Source organism: Portunus trituberculatus, unplaced genomic scaffold, assembly GCF_017591435.1.
Source record: "Portunus trituberculatus isolate SZX2019 unplaced genomic scaffold, ASM1759143v1 PGA_scaffold_420__1_contigs__length_85288, whole genome shotgun sequence".
NCBI classification, from domain to species: Eukaryota; Metazoa; Arthropoda; class Malacostraca; order Decapoda; family Portunidae; genus Portunus; species Portunus trituberculatus.
Window position 1 is genome coordinate 42501 of NW_025541588.1, and position 25041 is coordinate 67541.

General features: G+C 42.8%; 2 protein-coding genes across 2 annotated transcripts in view; both read left to right on the forward strand.

Moving 5' to 3' along the window:
* Nucleotides 1-23791, forward strand: part of LOC123500589 — a 39262-nt gene extending 15471 nt beyond the window's left edge. The window contains exons 3-4 of the mRNA XM_045249276.1: nt 22695-22857; nt 23627-23791. Coding sequence (XP_045105211.1) covers nt 22695-22857; nt 23627-23791 — 328 coding nt within the window. The remainder of the gene's footprint in view (nt 1-22694; nt 22858-23626) is intronic.
* LOC123500590 (piggyBac transposable element-derived protein 3-like) lies at nt 4983-7323 on the forward strand. Its single transcript, XM_045249277.1, has 2 exons — nt 4983-5186; nt 5431-7323. Exons 1-2 carry the CDS (start codon nt 5083-5085, stop codon nt 7220-7222), a joined length of 1896 nt encoding a protein of 631 aa, XP_045105212.1. The 5' UTR covers nt 4983-5082; the 3' UTR covers nt 7223-7323.
* Nucleotides 23792-25041: the final 1250 nt, after the last annotated feature.

The following is a 25041-nucleotide window of genomic DNA, read 5'->3' on the forward strand; positions in this document are numbered from 1 at the left end:
CTTGGTTTTCCGTCTTACATAATGTAATATATATATATATATATATATATATATATATATATATATATATATATATATATATATATATATATAAGTGTATGAATGAGCAGGATATTCTCTCTCAGACATATTTCGTTATAGGCGACGGCCAGTTCAGCATTAATGATTTTCCTTAAAATATTTTCTTTATATCTCAAGAGTGTCTTTTCCTCTTTTTTTTTCGGTGTGGTAATGTATTTGCCATAACAAGCCATTGCTGCCAAATCCGTATTTCGGGTCTCTTGACCCTTTCTTATTAGCTGGTGTTGTTACTTTTCTGGTGGAAGTAGGAATGGCAGATTTCTTTACTTTTTGGGGGGATAGGAAAATTGTGTAAAACTTCTATGAAGAGGTAAAGCTAGTGGGAAGGGAAGAGTTGTGGATTTAATGAAAAAGGAGATAAAGTGGAAGTGTATAAGTGACAGGCAAAACGTTTTCTTATTTTATTTTATGTATCCTCATGCGGAGTTTTGCGTCCCAAGCCTGGACTCTCTATCAAGCTGACAAGCGTCACTTAATATATATATATATATATATATATATATATATATATATATATATATATATATATATATATATATATATAGATTGTTACGGTTCACCCGGCTGCGGTTAGCTGCTACAGCTCACTAGACGGTTATGCTGGCAAAATCGCCAATTTTGTTACGGTCAGTACAGTGGGGATTATAAATCACTCCACATAGTCCCCACTACTACAACTCGCAGCCGACGTAACCCTCAGTTTCTTTCAAGGTCGCCAACAGTGTATAATCTCCCCCACTGTAAGGGAATCTCCTCAACAACTCCTTCTCCTCCTGTACTCAACCAAGTAAAATTTATAAATGGTAGATGCTATGTGTAACAGGGCGAGGCCTTAATACCCCATAGAGAAACCGCCCACAAGGACAATTCCACCCACTTCTCTATGATGTATTAACGCCTCTCCACACGCCTGTGATAACTCGCAGACCGGAACAACGCGCGCGGTATATTATATAATTATACTATCCTACTACAACAAGTGCTTACTAACACCTGTTAGACTGACATCCCTGGCCTACAACTACTGAAATATATGATGTGTACAGCACATCCGGTGATGTACACACAAGCCCAGACACCATCTACGGGTGACACCCACTATATACTCGTCGCAGAGACGTCTGGCGAACAATTACACACTACTGGCCGACATGAAGCTTCTCAGCCTACAATGGTGTGCGTGGTTACTACCACTACAATACAGTTTACCACTGAAACTATACAAAAGATGGTGGGGGCACACAGCCACCCAACAAAACACACTGGTGACCACAGCCACCAACAGCAACAACGGGACGAAACAATAACGCGTCCCTCCGCGTCGCCGCACCCGAGTGGACGAACGCACAACAGGAAATGCAGCCCCAACCGGCTACACTTTCCTCAGGACAATAAGCCCGTTGTCCTACACAGCCACGGTCTATCCAGTAGCAAGCCAGCTACTCAACAGGAGGGCACAACTCCCAGACCAATGGCTAGCGAGTAACAAGAACAGCCCAGCAACACGTGTCTCCACTCTGTGCCAGGAACCAAGAGCGAGCGTGTCTACCTCCGCTGAAGACTGGCTGGTTACTATACACAGTATACTACTGATACTACACAACAGATGGTGGGGCACACAGCCGCCCACCAAACCCACTGGTGACCACGGCCACCTACAAACAAACAATCAGGACGAGACAGTAACGTGTCTCTCCTCCGCGCCGCCACGAGAAATGTAGCCAAACTTACTACACATCTCCTAGAGCAACAAGACCGTTGCTCTAACAGTCACGGTCTACCCAGTAGCAAGCCAGCTACTCAACAGGAGGGCACAACTCCCAGACCAATGACTAGCGAGTAACAAGAGAAGCCCAGCAACACGTGCCTCCCCTCTGTGCCAGAAACCAAGAGCGCGTGTCTATCTTCGCTGAAGGCTACCTCTGTACTAATGTGAAGCTCGCAGACGCGCAAAATGGTGGAAACAAAGAGGGGGGTGTTGCCACACAGCGGAACAGCAACAGCCTGCGCTTGGGCCAGAGACTATACATATAAAATAATTAAATAAAGGGGAAATAATGCGCTGGCCCTCACACGCCCTCCCTTAAAAGAAAAAAAAATTGGAAATAAAAAAACATTTACAATTTAAAAAAAAAAAAAGCATGGAACTGACTAAAGGGAATGGCCCCGGGACAGACAATCAGTCACAATGTTGTCTGCTCCTCTTATTTATCTTACTATGACATTGTACTCCTGGGCTCACTCTGTATGGGGGCCACTTGATAGGCTTTTAGTCCCCAACATCAATATAGTTTGTTTTTAACTGTGTCCTGCCCGGGACACTGCTAAACACAGAGGAGTACTTTCTCAGCTGCCAAAGCAACTCATATTGCTGTTCCCCTAAATGTTCAACCTTCTCTTTCAAGAGATGGAGGCTATTCTGTTCCCACTGCCCTGTAGGAACAACAGGTTCAGGCCCAATAACTTCTGGAGCCTCTCCCTCCCGGCAGAAAAATAAAACTGAAGATGCCTCTTGCACGGCAGAAATAAAAGAGCCCTTCTGGCTAGTAGAACGAAAATAGGGCTTCACCATGTTAACGTGACACAGCTGAGCCCTCTTGCGCCGGTCAGGAGTGACCACCAGGTAGTCGAGGTCACCTACCCTCTTCTCTATAATATAGGAGCCACTATAGCGGGCAGCAAGCGGCTGGCCCTGAAGTGGTAACAGCACAAGCACTTCATCTCCAGGGGCAAAACTCCGATACTCGGCCCTTCGGTCATAATACCCCTTCATACTCTGCTGGGCCTTACACAGGTGGGCCTGCGCCACCTCTAATGCCTTGGCTAGTTTCTCTCGACTGCTCATGAGGCTCTTAAGCAGTGAGACAGGGCGCTCAGGCGACGGGTGACACCAAGCCTCCCGAACTACGTCGAGCGGTCCACGCACTCGGTGACACCAAGCCTCCCGAACTACGTCGAGCGGTCCACGCACTCGGTGTCCAAACACTAACTGATTGGGTGAGAAACCCAAGGACTCAGTGGGCGCTTCTCTCACCGCAAATAAGACAAAAGGGACACCCTCGTCCCAATCCTTCTCTCTCTCCATGCAGAAACTCTTGAGCATGGTTTTGAGAGTTTGATGATGTCTCTCCAGGGCTCCCTGAGACTGTGGATGATAAGCACTGGACACAATATGCTTGATCCCCCACGCAGTCATCGTATCCTTAAACAACTTTGAAGTAAAGTTGGTCCCCTGATCGGACTGCAGCTCTGCTGGCAATCCAAAGTGTGTAAAGAAGGTTAACAACGCCTTCAGCACCACCTTAGAGTGAGTGCTTCTCAGGGGAATTGCTTCAGGATACCGCGTGGTAACATCCATTATGGTCAACAAATACTTGTGACCAGCCCTGGTAGTAGGCAGATGACCTACTATATCAATCAAAACCCTTGTGAAGGGAGGATCAACAGCAGGGATAGGGTGGCGCCACAGGGGGTGTCTGATTAGGCTTGCCCACCACTTGACAAGTGTGGCAGCACTTAAGAATCGTGGCTACCTCTCCAGACATGCTGGGCAACCAAAAATTGCGACGCAGGCGAGCGACGGTCTTTCGGATGCCCAGGTGTCCAGCCATGGGCCCCTCATGTGCCAACAGCACAAGTGCCTCAAGCAGCTTCTGCTGCACAACTACTTGCAATAACTCACCATCGTCACTCTCCTGCCATCTACGACACAACACCCCTTGATGCAAAACAAACTCCTCCCTGCCCTCTAACTCCTCACTTCCCTCACCCACTCGAGCAAAGAAGGAGGCCAACGCCGGGTCTTCCTGCTGCCTACGAATGAGCTCTACAGGCTCTAGTTGGGTAAGAGAAAGGGGGACTATAGGGTCATGGGGTTGAGGCAACGCTGCAACCCTAAGTCCCACACGGCATCGAGGACGGAGAGCTGGCCCAGGCTGCTCCGCTCCTGCCATGTGATCCGATGAGTCCTCAGAAGGATCATCACCACCAGCCAGGCAGTCACCAGGCAAGGGAACAGCTCGCTCCCTGCCTCCACGATGTTCTATAGGGGAAGAAACTCCCAACTCCCCCGCAGAACTGGAAGTCTCCCCACCCTGGGCGCCAACTTCTAACAAATTGCTTGACTCATCAGGCTGGGGCCTGTGCTGAACATCAGAGCCCCCAGCCTCCACACCAGAAAGTGACTCAGCACGAGTGCTCCCTCCGGAGTGCTCTGCAGAGTGAGGATAACCATCAAACAACTCAGCTACACCCAACACTCCGTCCTCACTCTCAGCAACAACTCCCAAAGCCGAGTCCGGTGCATTAACAAGTGACTCCAAACTGTCACCGTCAGCCTCTACACCTGAACTCAATGGTGAGCCCAACACTGGCTCCACCACATCAGCACTGTTACTCCCATCTGGAGTCAATCCCATCGGGCTGCTAGCAACCTCCTGGGTAGTAACAGGCTCTCTCTCAGCCCAGCAGGCCTGAGAGCGGGTAACAACATTTACAGAGCCTTGCACCATTGGCCCAGACTCTTCAGCAACCTCATCCTCATCAGAGGTTGGGATCCATACACGACCACCAGCAAAATCATTCCCAAGCAGGAAGTCCACTCCTGCGACTGGCAGTTCGTCTGCCACTGCTACCTGCGCTGTAGCAGTGACAAGAGGGCATGACAGTGTCACCTCAGCCGTCACGAACTCCTCCACAGTGTTACGTCCACGACACAACACTGCCTTACTAGATGTCACCTTCCCAGTGACATTTCGGCACACTGACTGCTGTGCTCCCGTATCACGCAGTACAGTGATGGGATACTTGGTGCCATCAATCTCAACAGTGTCTCCACACAGGAAAGGACGGTACCAGTCAAGCTCACTATCCTTAGCCCTTGAACGCCTACCGTTACCATATGGTCACAGTTTTCAGTGCGCACTTTAAGTGACAACAGATCTCTAGCATGTTATCCGTTTCAAATTTCCCACCAAATGAAGAATGCCTGGCATTGGCTAAATGAAATATCACATCACTACCGTCATCTTATTCCTTAGTCTGGCACAAGCAGCTGAAGTGTGCAGACGCTTCTTCTCGCCATCCACCATGGCTCAATCGAAAAGGTAGGACAGTAGTTTTCTTCACTTCTGTTTTAATTCTTATGTTTGATTATATCTTATTTTATAAAGAAGGAACTACTCTTTCAAATCATGTATCCAGTGTATTACTATTATATACACGTTTTGTTAGGGAAGCGTGCAATCACAATGTTACCGTATGGTTACACTAGGCTTTTGCAGAATGAAAAAAATAAACTGAGTTTTTACAGCGATATTATAAATATATTTATTTATTTTCTCTTCTTAGGAACTTAACAGTGGACGAGATACTTCAAGAACTGGAAGATGATGAAAAGGACATTAGTAGGCTGTACATTGAACCTCCAGAGCCAAATGTCGAGTCAGATGAAGATTCTGCTGATGAAGACGAAGGGGGAATGCTCGACAATTTGACTGGCAGACAGTTACGTGCTGGAGCTGAGGTATTATTTGCAAATAATGCACGAACACAGCTTGACCCTGAACTATCTACTGATGATGCAGAAGAAGGTGATAATTGTAAACCTAGTAAGAAAAATGAAAAACGGAAACGGAATCAACGTAAACAACGCAAGTGGGGAAAACATGACCTGTGCAACTCATTGTCTCATTTCCCTGAATGTGATTTTTCAAAGTACCGTGATTTTAGTCCATATGAGCTGCTAGAGTTGTTTTTTGATGAAGACATATTTAACATGATATTGGCTGAAATACCAATCTATGCACAGTTCAAGAATGAACCTGACCCTGCAGTAACTAAGGCCGAGCTGAAAGTGTTTATTGCAGTTTTGATTCTCTCTGGGTACAATAGGCTGCCAGGAAAAAGGTTTTACTGGGATTCAGGTCCAGACATGAGAAATGAGATGGTTCATGCAGCTATTAGGAGAGACAGGTTTATCCAAATTATGAAATTTCTGCATTTTGCTGATAATAATGCCATGGATTCAAGAGACAAATTATGGAAGCTCCGTCCACTGATAAAGAAACTTCAAAATAAATTTGTAAAACACTTTGTTCCTGTACCTAGGCTGAGCTATGATGAATCTATGATTGCATATTATGGGCCTCATGGGTGTAAACAGTTTATCAAAGGAAAACCAATTAGGTTTGGTTACAAGGTTTGGTCTTTGAACACTCCTTCGGGCTATTTGGTAAATTTTGATGTGTATCAAGGAAAGAATGTGCAAATCAATGAGGATTATGAGAAGCAATTTGGAAAGGCAGCAACTCCACTAATTCAAATGATTGATAGTTTTGATGATGATACAAAGAATTTGCCATTCAGTTTATATTTTGATAATCTCTTCACTGGTATGGAGCTGCTGAGTTATTTGAAACAAGAGGGATACAATGGTACTGGGACAATCAGGGAGTCACGGGTTCCAAAGGAATGCACCATAATGCCTTGCAAAGATATGAAGAAGCTTGAAAGGGGAACCTTTACATATAAGTGTAGTGATGATGGAATTTTAGTTGCAAGATGGCAAGACACTGGATCCGTTACTGTAGCAACAACTGTTCACTCAGTCAATCCCGTTGGTCATGTAAGGAGATATTCTAAGAAGGAAAAAAAATATATAATGATTCCACGACCACTTTTGATTGGAGAATACAACAAATACATGGGAGGAACAGATCTGATGGATGAAAACGTAAACAGGCACAGAATATCAATTCGTGGTAAAAAATGGTGGTGGTCAATTTTCACATGGCTGTTAGATGTATCGGTTCAGAATGCATGGCAACTACACAGAAGTGTAGGATCAAAGTTGACACAGCTGGAGTTCAAGAGGGAAATAGTAAGATTTTATCTGACATCTTACGGATCTTCCCCCAGAGGAGCTGGTCGGCCATCCACGTCAAAGGCCAGTGTATCCAAAGGTCGACTACCAGACTCCATTAGATATGATGGTAAAAACCATTACATTATTCAAAACCTAGGCAACAAAAGAAGACGTTGTGCAGGAGAATATTGCAAATCTGTAGGTCGCACAGCATGCAGTAAATGTGATGTTGGACTGTGTGTGTCATGCTTTCTTACCTATCACACTGGCAAATAATATTGTAAAACACAGCATATGAATAGTAAAACAATTATATTTGTATTTTGTATCACCATAAACCTTTATGTGTACTCAGTATATGAATAGTAAAACAATTATGTTTGTATCTTATATCACCATAAACCTTTATGTGTACTCTACGAAAAAAATAAAATTAGCTTCAAGGGAGCATATGTTGTATTGTATTATCCAAGGACCCTACCATTTCCGCTTCCAGATTAGCCTAGCGTAACCATATGGTAACACCTTATAACTACACAAATACAAATACGAAATTAATTTCAATCACATAAATACATTTTAGCATGACCACTAAATAAAAATATCATAAACATATTCATTTACAAAAGAAAAAAGTAATTCAGGCTTTGAAGGGTTAACAACAACGGGCGAGGCAACAGGGGGAGGGACAGGTGGGCCAACCTGCTCTCTCTCCTCCAAACACAACTCGGGCACCCGCCGTGCCTTCTCACTCCTAAAGCCTGAAGGAGCAGTCAACTCATCACCACAAACTTTGTCTGGCCACACCAACAAGGCAACTGGTTTCTGCGAGGACTTTGGAGTTTCAGCTGTTACTAATTTTGGGCAATTGAACTTAAAATGCCCTTTCCCTCGGCAGTGATAACACGTAGGCTGGGAATCATACTTGGGCGTTCTAGGGGCCGCCTTCCCCGCCGTCCCGTCCTTCGCAGAAAAAGGAGGGGTGGGGGCCTGGGGCTTTCCAAAACCCATTTTACTGCCGAATCCAGTATATCGCCTAAAGTGGCCTGGAGAGCCCGAGGAAGAACTGCCACCACTCCCTGGGCCTCCCTTAGGACCACCTTCCTAACGATTCAAACTCCCAGGCTGCTGCACAGGACGGTGGGCCAACACATAATCATCAGCCCATGTAGCAGCCTCCTTCAAGGTCTTAAACCTCTTCTCCCTCAACAGAGGTACCAGCTCCTTATCAGCAATATCAATAAACTGCTCCATAACTACTAACTCCTTCAAAGCCTCGAGAGAGTCAACACCCTCGCTAGCAACCCATCTCTCAAACACTTGCTCCAGTGAACGAGCACACTCGAGGTAGGAGTCACTTGCTCGCTTCCTCTTTCCTCTGAATTGCAAGTGATAGGCTTCTGGTCGCAGCTCATATGCCCGCAAAATGTCAGCCTTAAACTCCTCATAATCATCCAGATCATCAGCTGACATTTTGTCATAAACTTCCAAGGCTTTTCCCTTGAGTTTATTCGCGACTAAGCCTACCCATCTCTCTCGAGACCAAGCAAACTCCTTGGCTTTTCTCTCGAAGCGGACAAACCATTCAGCCACCTTAGCCTTATCAAATTCGGGGATGGATGGATGGATTTTAATATTAGGCGCCGCAACATCAACGGTCATATGGCGCCGCTACGATATTTTACTTTTAAACTAAAAGAAATTAAAATTAAAAGATAAAATCAAAGGTAACAAAAAATACTAAAACTACAATAAAATTCAATAAAACATTAAAAATACATATAATAAACTTAAATAAAATGCATAAAATAGCTAAAACAAGTGAAAACGATAAAATTAATAGTAATTAAAAACAAAAAGCTACAATAATATACATAAAACATTAAAATACATATATTAAAATTAAATAAAATCACAGCTTTGGGAGAAGGCCAGCTTCTCCCAAAAATCTAAAACGTCATGGCCTTGAGCCAGACACTTTGGTCCAAGGACCTTTGAGATATAATAGACACCGCTATCTCTACCACGACAGCGGTAGAGGTAGCGGTGTCGTAACTCTATCAAACTAGGGCACTCTACCAATAGGTGCCGCACGGTAAGCGGCACCAGACAGTCATCACAGTAAGGTTGAGGGTTCCTGGTCAACAGGTACCTCTGTGTAAGGTACGTGTGACCTATACGCAGTCGCGCCAATAAAGTCTGTAAACGTCGATCTCGAACATGGGTGTATGTCCAGTGAGGGATAGAGGAAATAGTGATCTCTCCCATTTTCGAGGTTGCGACCCCCGTTAGCCATCTCCTCTGCCAGATTGCTGCAACTGCCTCACGAATTAGAGGAAAGACATCTCGAAACGGAACAGACGCAGGAGATGGAGCGCGACTTGCTGCCTGTTTAGCGAGGCGATCTGCATGTTCATTCCTGGAACACCAACATGACCAGGAACCCAACAGAACCCAACACGATATCCTCGTTGTGTAAGAAGGTATAGCCACTCCAGGGCTGATAAAACCAAAGGGTTAAAGGATATAGTGCAAGAGAGAGAAGTAAGAGCACTGCGACAGTCACTAAAAATTGTAAAAGACGAAACCGGTAGAGTAAAAATTATTTGTAAAGCTAGGACTATGGCAGACAGCTCCGCAGTAAAACGGACGCCACTGAAGGAAGGCTGCCAGACCGATAAAAAGAGGAAAACCACACTAAATCCAACGCCTGAGTCGGATTTGGAGCCATCAGTAAAAACAGGGATATCATCAGAATGCATAAAAAGTGTTCTAAAACCGTGTGTGGGACAGAGCTGGCAAAAAATCCTTCTTGCCATCCATGGCAGGGCATAATGAGATAACAGGAAGCTGCCAATTACCAACTCGCGGGAGACGGAAAGAGTACACAGGAGTGGGGTCGATAGATAACTCTGCCATGAGATTTGCAACACGTAGGCCAAAAGGTTTAGGGAGACTCGGTCGAGTGACATACGCCTGCGAGCGCGAGTCCCGCAACATTGACACACAGGGGACAAAATCAGGCAGACGGTGGGTGCGAAACCAACACCGGAGCATCGAAGACTGGCGCCGGAGGTCGAGCGGCCAGAAACCAGCATCCACTAGAAGGCTAGGTATTGGAGATGTCCGAAATGCACCCGTAGCCAAGCGGACCCCAGCATGATGCACGGGGTCAAGCGAGCGTAGTCGTGCATCTGTTGCGGATGAGTAGATCTCACAGCCGTATTCCAGCTTCGGAAGTATGAGTGTACGGTGAAGCAACAGCAACGTGTCCCTGTCCGCACCCCAAGAGGTATGACTTAAAACCCGAAGAAGGGATAGTGCCTGCCGACAAGACGCCTTAAGAGAGCGAAAATGGGGAACCCAGGTGAGACGGTTGTCAAATAAAAGGCCAAGATATCGAGTCGCCTCCACGCATGAGAGGCGTCTATTGGCGAGGTATAAATCCGGGTCTGGATGGACACCACGGTTGCGACAAAATGCATGGCTACGGTCTTCGAGGTGGAGAATCGAAAACCGTTCATGTTGGCCCAACTGGACACCCTATTGATCGCCAGTTGGAGCTTGCGCTCAATCAGTGACATCCTAGAAGCAGCAAAAGAGATGCACAAGTCGTCCACATATAAAGAACTGTGAATGCCATCCGGTAGAGTATCTATAACACCATTTATTGCAACTGCGAATAGCGTAACACTAAGAATACTTCCTGTGGGACACCGTCATTTAAAGCTGTAGCATCGGAGAGAACACTCCCAACTCGAACCCGTAAAAACGGCTGGATAAAACTGCTGGATAAAAATAGGAAGGTGGCCCCGAAGGCCAAAATTAAACAAAGACTGTAAAATGCCATGACACCAAGCCGTGTCGTAGGCCTTCTCCAGGTCAAAAAAGACTGTTACTTGATGGTGGTGATTAGCGAAGGCCTCACAAATGGAAGACTCTAGGGATAAAAGAGCATCAGTAGTAGACCTCATCTTTCGGAAGCCGTACTGTACCGGTGACAAGTACTTCCCCTCTCCAAATACCACATGAGTCTTATATTTACCATCTTTTCTAACACTTTGCAAATACAGGACGTTAAAGATATAGGACGGTAGTTCGTAGCCTGGAGATTATCTTTCCCAGGCTTCGGAAATGGGAGAACCACTGCCACAGCCCAAGAAGATGGAAAGTCACCGGTATGCCAAATCATATTATAAAGATTTAAAAGAAAGTTAAAAGCAGTGTCAGACATGTGGCGCAAGAAGGCATAAGGTATATCATCTGGCCCAGGAGAAGAGTCGTGACACTGGGACAAAGCGGTCCGCAACTCGGAAGCAGAGAAAGGGACATTATAAGACTCCCCTCCAGCAGAAGAAAAGTTTATGCCGAGAGATTCCATTCTCTGGCGGTGACGTGCGCCCGGAGCTGCAGGATGCCTCTGGGAAACACTGGCAAAGTGCTCCGCAAAGAGGTCAGCGACATTCCTAGGGTCTGCCACCGTTCGCCCAGCAGACAACAAAATTGGTGGGGAAGCAGCAGAATACTTCCCAGCAATTCGGCGGACTTTGTTGAAGACATCCGTAAGAGGGGTGCGGACGTTTATGGAAGAGATATAGGCTTTCCACGAGGCTCTTTGTGCCTCTTTCAAAATGCGGCGGGCCCGAGCTCGGCATCGCCGAAAAGCTTCCAGGCACTGTGGGTCCCCACGATGTCGCCGGAGACGAGAGAAAGCTGACCGTTTCTCTTTAACCGCTGCAGTGCATGCTGCGTTCCACCAAGGAACGGGACGCTTAGTAAAGCGACCTGACGTCCTAGGGATTGTCTGAAGGGCTAAAGAAATAAAAAATCAGTAAAATAATCAACAGCCTCAGCACAAGTAGAAAAGTCAGCCAGCGGACGAATAAAAGAGCTAAGGTCTGTGAATCGACGCCAATCTGCCTTGTCTAAAACCCAGCGTGGTGGCCGGGACTGTGGCTCAGATTTCACAGATTGCAATAAAATCGGAAAGTGGTCACTACCGTGTAAATCCGGTAGGACTCGCCAATTAAAATCAAGGAAAGAATTAGATGTACAAAGAGAAAGATCGATAGCTGTAAAAGTCCCAGTAGGAGTGTGGAAATGTGTAACATCCCCAGAATTTAAAATCTCCAATCCCTCATCCTCAATAAAAGAACCGATTAAAACCCCACGAGGATTAGTAGCACCTTCATCCCACAACGGGTGACGGCCGTTAAAATCTCCCAACAAAAGAAAAGGCGGAGTCAGCTGACGCACCAGGCCGTCAAGCTCACCCCTGGAGACAGGAAGCCGAGGAGGTAGATATAAACTGCAGATGGTGTACAGTCGTCCCATAAAGACCTTAACAGCAACCACCTGAAGGGGAGAGTTAAGTTGTACCGGGATAACAGGTATATCCTGACGGACTAGAATAGCTGTGCCACCGTGGTGGCCCTGGTCAGGGAAAGGAGTGTTAAAAAAACCACGATAGCCAGGAGGACTAGAATAAGTACTATCACCTATCATAGTCTCTTGTAGAGCTACACAGGCTGGAGAGAACTCCGACAGCAAAGCTCGGAGTTCCCCACGAGGCGCGAAGGCCTCTACAGTTCCATTGTAGAAGCTTGAAGACGACTATTTGGGTGCAGTGGACGAGCGAGCCTTTTGAGGCTGCCCGTGACTGACCTGACTAGAACTAATCAAACGACGAGAAGACACCGGGAATTGAGGTGTGCCGGGTCGTTGGACCTCAGCCTTTCGGCTTATCGGTGGGTGATGCGAACTATCATCACTTTTACTGGTCCTCGGAGGACGAGGATCAGGCAGGACTGCACTTTCCGATACAGTTGGTCCACGAGGGACGGCTATGACAATATCATCGGACGTCTCCATGCTCAGACCGTCCTCATCATAAGAAGCCCGATCTGAGACGGAGGGCGTCACAGAAGGCTGGACAGAAACTACTGGAGCTACCCTAGCAGAGCGGTCCCTGGAGGACTCACGATTATAAGCACCGGGAGAAAACTTAGACTGCTTATGCTGAGCTAAATCTAACGACTCCGCAGAGCCGCGGTGCCGCTTAGTTAGACCCTTGAAAGGCTTAGGAGATACAGGTGGCAAATGGACATCTACTACATGGGTAACTTTGTTCAAGTCCGTATTTTCTCGTCACTTCTAAGAGATGACTCAACCGAGTCATCAGCCAAAATGGCAAACCTGTTAGCCAGATAAACAGTACCACCCGCCCCAACAGAGCGAGAGGTAGCAGGAGGAGTTGTCTTCGGACCGGCAGACTCAGCCGAAGAGCGAGCGGCCAATGAAGCATAGGATGTCGCACCAGTACCATCCTTCTGGCGGTACAGGAGTTCACGGCGGGCGCTACCGAGGCTGATAAACTGACTATTGGCAAGCTGTAGAATGTCCTGCTCCAGGCGATACCTAGGGCATTGCCTGGAACGTACCTGGTGAGCATCACGACAATGAAAACAATAAGCTGCACCATTGCAATGCTCCTCTGAATGCGAGTCGAGTGCAGAGCAATTACCACATCGGGAAGCTTCCTTACACGAGCTTTTCCCGTGACCGTACCCATAGCATGAGAAGCACTGAAGAGGGCGAGAAACAAAGTGCCTCACCCTAAGGTTGATAGGACCGATATTAACACGGTCAGGAAGGGTGGACCCAAAAAGTGAGAAGGACCATGTTGGAGGAGTTCCTCATCTTAGTCACCTTTTGTACTGAGCTAGGGCACATTGCTAGTATTTCCTCTTCTGGGAATTCATAGAGGTCTTGGCTATAAACACAACCTTTGCTATAGTTAAAGGTGGGATGAGCCTTAACAGTCTCAAACATGCTGTCAGAAGGGCATGGGAGATGTTGCAACATCCTAGCTTGCGTAAGATCTTTTGCTCGCACAAGCACCCCCTTCCCATACTTTTTCAGATTCCCCTCAGGAATCGTGCCGATTTCTTTGGACAGGTACCGGGAGGCATGGATGAAATTCCACGCCCATTTCTATAGTACGCCACAAACCAACGTGGAGGTGGGATCTGGCGGACTGCTGGAACTGAATTCTCTAAATAGTTTTCAAAAACATTTGGGATGTAATCCATGTCACTGTCTGAAATATTACGTGACTGGAGAAATTCAGTTTTAAAGCCATGGCCGGCGAGGGCAGAGATGCTACATGTTCATAAGCTAAACGAGCTTCATCACATGACATAAACGTTACATAGCATCGGTTAGAAGGAAAGTCCTTATCATAAACCAGTCGAATGCGAACAACCGTACCATACGCCTTGAGAAGTGAGTGCAAGGCATGATAGGAAAATGATGGATTAACATTTACCATTACAAGAGAATCATATGCAGCAGAAATGCATCCCTCAAAAGAACTTCCAGAACAAGAGACTGCTGTGGGAGGCCCTTGTGGAGGGGAATCCTCCTCCTTACTCAGACCTGAAGATGACGTCTCGTGGGCCAGGTCAGCCACCTCACGAGAACCTGAATGTTTTTTGTGTTTTCCCATAAAAACAGCTACACAAAAATTGGCTCCAGGGGCAAGGAAACCACCTACTGGGACTACAATGGGAGGAAGCGCTGGCTGCCGTGGACGGGTACCTCGTCCCCATGCGGACCAGTCGTTTTAAAAAGGCCCCACATGATACGAATGTTTGTCCACGACAGAGCTGAGACCCCTCCCAAAGCATCCCAGCCTGGACACCCAACCATCCAGCACAGGACAGCCCCTATTGGGCGATCCCTCCAGCAGTGGCTCCGCTGGTCCACTGGCAGCCTACGTAGGAACCATTTAGTCTGGCCCCTCACTGGCGACCGTACTAGCATGGGTAGCCCTCTCCCCTCGAAAGGGCAGAGCAGGGGACTCCCCTCGAAAGGGCAGAGCAGGGGACTAAGCCCGCTCTACAGCCTAGCTCGCCAGGTCACAGCCTCCTTCTCTGCTGCTAGTCTGTTTAACTCTCGTCTCTACCACCTCTCTTTCCCCACTGTAAGGGAATCTCCTCAACAACTCCTTCTCCTCCTGTACCCAACCAAGTAGAATTTATAAATGGTAGATGCTTTATGTAACAGGGCGAGGCCTTAATACCACATAGAGAAACCGCCCACAATGACAATTCCACCCACTTCTCTATGATGTATTAACGCCTCTCCCCACGCCTTGTCCACAGACCGGAACAACGCGCGCGGTATATTATATAATTATACTATCCTACTACAACAAGTGCTTACTAACACCTGTTAGACTGACATCCCTGGCCTACGACTACTGCAATATATGATGTGTACAGCACATCCGGTGATGTACACACAAGCCCAGACACCACCTACGGGTGACACCCACTATATACTCGTCGCAGAGACGTCTGGCGAACAATTACACACTACTGGCCGACATGAAGCCTCTCAGCCTTCAATGGTGTGCGTGGCTACTACCACTACAATACAGTTTACCACTGAAACTATACAAAAGATGGTGGGGGCACACAGCCACCCACAAAACACACTGGTGACCACAGCCACCAACAGCAACAACGGGACGAAACAACGCGTCCCTTCGCGTCGCCACACCCGAGTGGACGAACGCACAACAGGAAATGCAGCCCCAACCGGCTACACTTTCCTCAGGACAACAAGCCCGTTGTCCTACACAGCCACGGTCTACCCAGTAGCAAGCCAGCTACTCAACAGGAGGGCAGAACTCCCAGACCAATGGCTAGCGAGTAACAAGAACAGCCCAGCAACACGTGTCTCCACTCTGTGCCAGAAACCAAGAGCGAGCGTGTCTACCTCCGCTGAAGACTGGCTGGTTACTATACTCAGTATACTACTGATACTACACAACAGATGGTGGGGCACACAGCCGCCCACCAAACCCACTGGTGACCACGGCCACCTACAAACAAACAATCAGGACGAGACAGTGACGTGTCTCTCCTCCGCGCCGCCACAATACAGGACGGACGCACGAGAAATGTAGCCAAACTTACTACACCTCTCCTAGAGCAACAAGCCCGTTGCTCTAACAGTCACGGTCTACCCAGTAGCAAGCCAGCTACTCAACAGGAGGGCACAACTCCCAGACCAATGATTAGCGAGTAACAAGAGAAGCCCAGCAACACGTGTCTCCCCTCTGTGCCAGAAACCAAGAGCGCGTGTCTATCTCCGCTGAAGGCTACCTCTGTACTAATGTGAAGCTCGCAGACGCGCAAAATGGTGGAAACAAAGAGAGGGGGTGTGGCCGCACAGCGGAACAGCAACAGCCCGCGCTTGGGCCAGAGACTATACATATAAAATAATTAAATAAAGGGGAAATAATGCGCTGGCCCTCACAATATATATATATATATATATATATATATATATATATATATATATATATATATATATATATATATATATATATATATATATATATATATATATATATATATATATATATATATATATATATATATATATATATATATATATATATATATATATATATATATATATATATATATATATATATATATATATATATATATATATATATATATATATGTTTTCTGTTATGCCTCTCTCCTGGTGGATGTCTGCAGACAGTGCAGCTGTTCAGCACCCCTTACCGGAGAGGCGAAATGGTAAAGGAAACCACCATGCTCTACACGACCATAAGAAAATCCATACAAACCCCCACCCCCAGCAACTCAGGGCGCAGAGGAGATGGCGTATGAAAACAGCAGTGTCTAGCTTTGTGTATGTGATTGTATTTCTTTAATATCAAGTTTATTTTAATGGTGGATGTATTATGGAACTTCGAATGGATTTATTGTTTCCCCTCAACCTCTCTTCGCTGCCGGATGTCTGCAGAGAGTGCCGGTGTACTCCACCCTTTATTGGGGAGGGTAAGTGGTAACGGGAGCCACCACGCTCTGCACGACCATTAGAGAATACACACATCCTCGCCAGGAACTCAGGACGCAAAGCAGAGGAGAGAGGAAATAATCCATTTGCCTTATTTGTTAGTTGTTATATTATATGTTCCAGATCATGTGGGGTTGGTTTGATGTATGTTTTATGTCATGTCTCCATGATATGTATTCCAGGTACTATTATGTAAACATGGGAGGTGGGCTAATTTTGTTAAGATATTTTATAAGTTTCTTCAGCCAGTTGTGTTCAGTTCTGTGCCCGTAATCATCTATTGCTTTAATGTACATTCATATATTCTTTTTCCTAATATTGTTTCCTCGTTTACGAATTGTGATTTTGAGAGAATCCATATTAAGATTTTTTTTTTTTTTTTTTGTGTGTGTGTGTGTGTGTGTGTGTGTTTCACTGTTTGATATGCTGCAGTCTCTGACGAGACAGCCAGATGTTACCCTACGGAACGAGCTCAGAGCTCATTATTTCCGATCTTCGGATAGGTCTGAGACCAGGCACACACCACACACCGGGACAACAAGGTCACAACTTCTCGATTTACATCCCGTACCTACTCACTGCTAGGTGAACAGGGGCTACACGTGAAAGGAGACACACCTAAATATCTCCACCCGGCCGGGGAATCGAATCCCGGTCCTCTGGCTTGTGAAGCCAGCGCTCTAACCACTGAGCTACCGGGCGTGTGTGTGTGTGTGTGTGTGTGTGTGTGTGTGTGTGTGTGTGTGTGTGCATGAATATTAATTACTTTTATTTTTATTTTATTACTTTGAGTGCAGGGAAAACTTTTTTTTTTTGGTGATATGTGTAACATGTTTGTTGTATCCACTCTCAATGAAATGTCCATAGAGAAAAGAGGCGATCAAAGAAAATAATAAAGGGGAAAGACATCAACACATACGCCAACGCAACAAAAACTACAACGCCACCATTGATTCCCACAGGAAGTATATCAGCCCCAGTAGACAGAGACACTCACTTGAATATTTACACATGTACTTTATATGCCCACATCATGAATATCACCTAACCTGGCTGCTACGAGAAAGAGCTTAATGAAACTCTTCGGTGAAGGCTGCTGTGCTAATATTAAGGAACCAAAAACACCAAACTACGAAACTGATAAAAAAAAAAATTATATATATATATATATATATATATATATATATATATATATATATATATATATATGACCCGAGAAGAGGTAACACATACAACAAAAAATGAGGAAAACATAGACCAAACTCAAGGGAGTAAACAAAAAAACAACAAAATCACAGCAATTACTAAAAGAAAAAAAATGCCCATCGAAAAAGAAGACGATAAACCCCAAAAAATCAGCAAAGATATCCAACTTTGCATTTACACCTAAGGAAGCACTGGCTGGCCAGTCTATATAACCTCCAGACCTAACAAAAAGATTGACATACTCAGATAAAACAATAGAAGATAATGAAGTAATAAATATCATAAGAACAAATGGAATTAAGCTAGACAGTGCATGTTGGTGCACAGTAGAGGACAGCGCTTCCAGGAAAATAAGATCAGGTCACGTCCCAGACAAAACACCACCTCCCAAAGACCAAAGACTTCCAAGAAAACAATCATAGTAAACAATAATTCACACAAGCTAAAAGTAATACACTACAATGTACAACACTGGAATAACATAAGAATCACCCTCTCAAATATATACATAAGAATAGAGCCACACATAATTTTGATAAAGAGTCATTGCATCCCTGAGTCATTCAATGAAAATACCTTGTTACAATGTATTCAAAAAGAATAACCTGAACAATCTTATTGATGGCACTGCCATCGCAGTTAAGACACCTAAAATACAAAATCATAGACGCTTTTCTGTCAGACTTACTAGCAATAAAAACAAAAACAACTACGGGAAGTATAATTTTGGAAACAGTATACCAACCACCTGCAAGAACGTTCATTCCAATCCCAGATTTTGTCCAGTTTTTCTGGAGACAGGCTCCACTGTATATATTCGCAGACTTAAATGCAAACCACCCATGTCTTGGATACCAACATGCAAACACCAAGGGTAGACAAATACACACTCATTCACAACAGAAACATGCAGCACATAGACCCAAACTTTCCTAAATTTTATACTTACCTGGCATCATACTAACTACTACCAATATTGATTCCGGCTCCTTCCAGACGAAATATGGCACAAGGCAAGCTGGGAAAACATCAAGGAAATAATGGAAATTAGTAATGAGTAATGATAACCTAAATAATAAAGAAATAAAAGAAATAGACACTGCAATCGACAACTGGCACAATACAATAGGTATATATACCACGCACGAAAACAACATTCTACACTACACTGTTGAACATACAGATACCTACAAAACATCTTGGCAGATAGGTTAATAAAAGACAGACAGACATACCTATCTATTGGCAAAGCCTAATAGATAGGTCTGCCAGCACGTTCACTAATCCCAAGGAATTCTGAAGGAAAATCAAGGTAATAAACGGTAATAGCACGCCAGCCTCACACTACCTGCTAGATCAAAATAACATTAAAATATACACCATAGCAGGAAAAGAGGAACTACACCGAAGACAACGGACGCAGATATATTCTGATGAATAGGAAAAAGAGGGAAACAACAATGAAGTTCAGAATTACCTAAAAAAAAATAACTTACATAAATTAAACCATACGAAAACACTGACATCTCACGCTTATGTACGAATTTCATATATGACGGATTCACACTACAGGAAGTGGAACAAATAATAAAAAAAAAAAAAAAAAATATATATATATATATATATATATATATATATATATATATATATATATATATATATATATAAAGACGTAATGCCAAGGAGCTATTGGAATCAATAAAATCATATTAAATGAATTACCTGACGCTGCGCTTACAAGACTCACTATCGTATTTAACAACACAATGTCGGCAGGATATTTCCCAAATAAATGGAAGAAGACCAGTCATGAGATTAATTCCCAAACAAGGTAAAACAAAACACAAGGCCGATAATTATAGGCCTGTCTCCCTACTTGAGGTTCCAGGGAAAAATAATGGTGAGACTAATTAATGAGAGATTAAAACTATACTTGAAACTGAACAGCAACTATAATGATCATCAATTTGGGTTCAGAGGGGGTAGATGGGCTACACCTACTCTTGCTATAATAAGAGAATAAATAGCATAAAATAAGGCCGACTCTGGACAGTGCCAGATAGTCTTAAAGGATGTCTCTAAAGCGTTTGACAGAGTCTGGCACTGTGGGCATAAATTTTAAATACTTCAGTTAAAACTACCTATAACGATTGAGAAAACCCTATGTGACTTTTTAGACGAAAGATCTGTCTCAATCAAATTTGGTAACTATACTGGTCCAGCTACTGAACTTCCTTGTGGTTTGCCACAGGGAAGGGTAATCTTTCTATCTCTGTACAGTTTTCACAAACGACTTAGAACCGTCCATAAAAAAAACAATGTCAGTTGTGCAGACGATGTAACACAGGTTGTAGGAAGTCAGGGAAGATGAAAGAACATGATGAATATACAAAGAAAAAAAAAACTCAATACACTCGAGAAATCATGGAGATTATTGAAACTAATATAACAAAATTTACACCAATAAATTTAAAAGCAAAAATCACCACCCCAATGAACATAGATGAATAATAATTAATATAATTCGACAAAGAAAGGAAATGCTTAGAATAAATCATAGCAACCAATGGCTACAGCAAGCACTTATATGATACAGAACACAACCTTAGTAGCTCTCAAGTTATATAGACTACAACTTATGCCAGAAAAATTAAAATACATCTTGTGAAAACACTAGTGAGGAGCAAGGTGGCCCCCCGTGAGAAGCTCTCTCTCCCAGTGAGGGGTGGAGGCCACCAGTTCTGCTTGCAGACAGCTGGCAGCGAGAGTGGAGAGAGCTGGATCTCGAGTCTTGAGCGGTTCGGTTAGCCTTTTACTTGAGCTGAGGTAACCCTGAAATCAAAAATAGATACAAGAGAGAATGAGAGAGAGAAAAGAAATACTAGTAATAATGAAAGTGACGGTGATGGTGATGGTATGGAGTTTGAGGTGATGGTAGAACTACTACAAGTATTAGAAGGGTTATTGATTTACATTGCAAAATAGAATAAAAACTTAACCATAAGCTACGACTTTGCTTATGTTTAATTGATACATACAGGATAATTTAGATGGAATATAAAGGTAAGCAAGTTTGTTGATAGGGTCTGGTGAAGGGATAGCTGAGTTCTGCTTACCAAGGAAAAAAAATTTAGACATGTTAACAATGTCTAACTCAATAAAACAATAGTTATATAATAGCAATGTGGTCTGCCCACAAACCTTTATCTCCTACTTTCCTTCTTCACATTCTTTATACTTTTTTCCCTTTGTCCAACCTCTTATTATTATATTCTTTCTACTGAAAAAGAATAAAGACCTGTCATTCATACTTCCACCAGAGAAGGAACAACACCAGCTACTAAGGAAGGGTCAAGAGACCCGAAATCCGGATCTAGCAGCAGTGGCTAGCAATGGCGAAGCCATCACCACAATGAAAAAAATAAATAAAATAAAATAAAATAAAATAAATAAACACTTATCTTATAAAGAAAATATCTTAAGGAAAATAATTAATGCCGAACTCGCCATTACCTTCAGCGATATATATATATTTATATATATATATATGTATATATATATATATATATATATATATATATATATATATATATATATATATATATATATATATATACAGTATAGACTCAATACTCAACTTAATTTGTTCCAAACGGCTGTTTGAGTATTAAAAAGTTCGACTATTGATACCTGTAAATCAGGTAATTCTTTCCAATCTTAGCAAAACCTCGTCTATATATATATATATATATATATATATATATATATATATATATATATATATATATATATATATTTTTTTTTACATACCATAAGTGAAGGCGGGTGATAGATAATTTAGAAGAGCATGGGAGAGGCGTGGGGAGGAGGAGGAAGAAGGTCGTCGGAGGAGAGTCGTCATCCATGAAAACGTGTTCTGTAACTTTTCTCCTGGTGAGATTCCTGTGAATCCACTAATGGAGTGGTGTGGCTCACTAACACTTGCACTCTCACCAGATTCCTTATTTTCATCACTACTAAGCCTCTTTGGAGGCATTGCAAGTTTGTAAATGAAAAACTACCGACAGAACGCAGAATATTGTTGTTTATCTTACGACTGCGGTAGGACTAGTGATGCACACCACCATTCGGTTTACAGCTATTACATTAATACAGGTATACCGCTATTATGGTAATATCAGTATTACCAGTAATACGGCATCAAACCGGTACAGTGGCGACTGCGAGAAGGAAGATGACAAAGTTTTGTATACGACCAAATGTGCGGACATTCCATTACAATATATTTTCATAACTACTAAGCCTTTGATGTTAATGTAAGTTTATAAATGAAAAATTACATATAGAACGCAGGAGAATGTTATTCTGATGACCATGGCAGCACAAGTCACAAATGGCGGAAGGGGAAGGGGGACGCCAGGGAGCCTTTGTTTACAACTACGGGTGTAGACGTTCGACTATCAGGTATTTTTCGACTATTAAATTGAACTTTTACGTTCGAGTATTTAGACGTTCGAGTATTGAGTCTCCACTGTATATATACTCGTGTGTATATATACATATATATATATATATATATATATATATATATATATATATATATATATATATATATATATATACACAACTCTTTTCGCAGGAAAGGAGCACCCTTCTACGATCGATTTAATCTGCTGTTGAATAGATTGGAAGACACGGGTATCACAAGTCACTGGACAAAAGACGTCTTGAGGAGGCGCATTAAGGAAAACAGAGTAATGATCAATAAAAACAAAGAGACAAGACAAGCGGAAATACTTCAGGTATTGTATTGCAGATTGCTTTATATATATATATATATATATATATATATATATATATATATATATATATATATATATATATATATATATATATCATCGTGCTAAAGAATAACTCTTACAGACCTAAAGCATTCTATTAAAAGTATATATATATATATATATATATATATATATATATATATATATATATATATATATATATATATATATATATATATATATATATATATATATATATATATATATATATATATATATATATATATTAGGAGCAAGTAGACACTTGCCTAAACGATAATTACTCCCAGTGAGGTCTGATAGCACTTGTTCAGGTTGTGCTGTGAATTTATCATTAGTTTGCACTCACGACACGTTTCCCTTTCTATGTCAAAACCTGCCCTCTAAAGACTAATCTCTTCCTTCACATGAAACTATTCCCAAATATCAACACATACATTCTTCATGGAAAATTTTGAATAAAAAAAAAAGGGACTCCTATACCATTTTTGGAGTCCTCTTCCAACAATATTTCTATTATTTTTAAAATTATTATTTTTTCTTGGCCGGTGTTCTCTTACATAACATCTATATCTATCTATCAATCAATCAATATATCTATCTATATATCTACGTATCTATCTATCTATCTATCTATCTATCTATCTATCTATCTATATATATATATATATATATATATATATATATATATATATATATATATATATCGATGGATTGCAGAATTTTTCTTGGATTCATCGATGAATTCAAGAAAAACTCCTGCCTCAACTACACGCACGTGATCGAAGACAAGAAACTTCCATTCCCCGATGTGCTAGTCCACCGCGAAGAATCTTTATTCTCCTTAACCGTATACATCAAGTCAACCAACCTTGGTTTCTCCCTTAATGGAAAGTGTGATTACACGGAGAAATAACGCCGCAGTGTCATCAACGCTTTTGTCAAACACGCCCTCACACACTTCTCCATAAGGAATGCCACCAACGCCGAGCTACGAAGTCTCGCAAATACTCACCAGCAACGGATACCCACAGAAAGATATCGATGATGTTCTACGAAGAATGGATGTCTTCATGTCAGAAAGCAGGTTAAAAACATAAGAACCAAGCATCATACTGTATTACAAGAACACTATATCCATGGCGTACAAAAAAGACGAAAAAGCAATAAAGAAAATCATCTGCTTTAGTGTTACTCCTACCAGCGCAGACACAAGGCTCAACCTTCTCATATATTACAAGTCACGCAAGACAGCCAGCCTCGTCATAAAAAAAAAAAAAACTGTTTGCCTCTAGTGAGCCTTTTGCAGGAAGTAAACATCGTGTACCAATATAAATGCACTGTTGGTGATTGTAGTCACCTAAATTCAAAGTAAATCGGCTTCACAACTACTACTCTGTCAAAGAGGAAGCACATGGAGCAAAACACCGAAATCCTAGAAAAAAAAGTTAACGACATCAAGAGACTCAAGACGACGGAAACTACACTTTATTATATATATATTTTTTTTTTTTTTTTTTTACATTACAAGGGCACTGGCCAAGGGAAAACAAAGTGTTGGAAAAAAAAATCCGCTGGTTGCCAGGCCCTGTTAAGAGGAAAGTAGAAAGAGAAAAAACAAAAAAATCTAAAAGGAGGGTCCAGTTAACGTAAGAGGTGTCTTGACACTCCTCTTTTGAAAGAGTTTAAGTCATAGGCAGGTGGAAATACAGACACAGGTAGAGAGTTCCAGAGTTTACCAGTGTAGGGAATGAAGGAGTGAAGATACTGGTTAACTCTTGCATTAGGAAGATGGACAGAATAGGGATGAGAAGAAGTAGAGAGTCTTGTGCAGCGAGGCCGCAGGAGGGGAAGGCATGCAGTTAGCAAGTTCAGAAGAGCAGACAGCATGAAAACAGCGGTAGAAGACAGATAAAGATGCAACATTGCGGCGGTGACTTAAAGAATCAAGACAGTCAGTTAGAGGAGAAGAGTTGATAAGACGAAAAGCTTTAGATTCCACCTTGTTTAGTAAAACATATATATATATATATATATATATATATATATATATATATATATATATATATATATATATATATATATATCCGATACACAGAACAATGTTCCACAAATTTTATAACAAGTTACAACACTGTATAAACGGCTAAAAGGAAATTAACAACA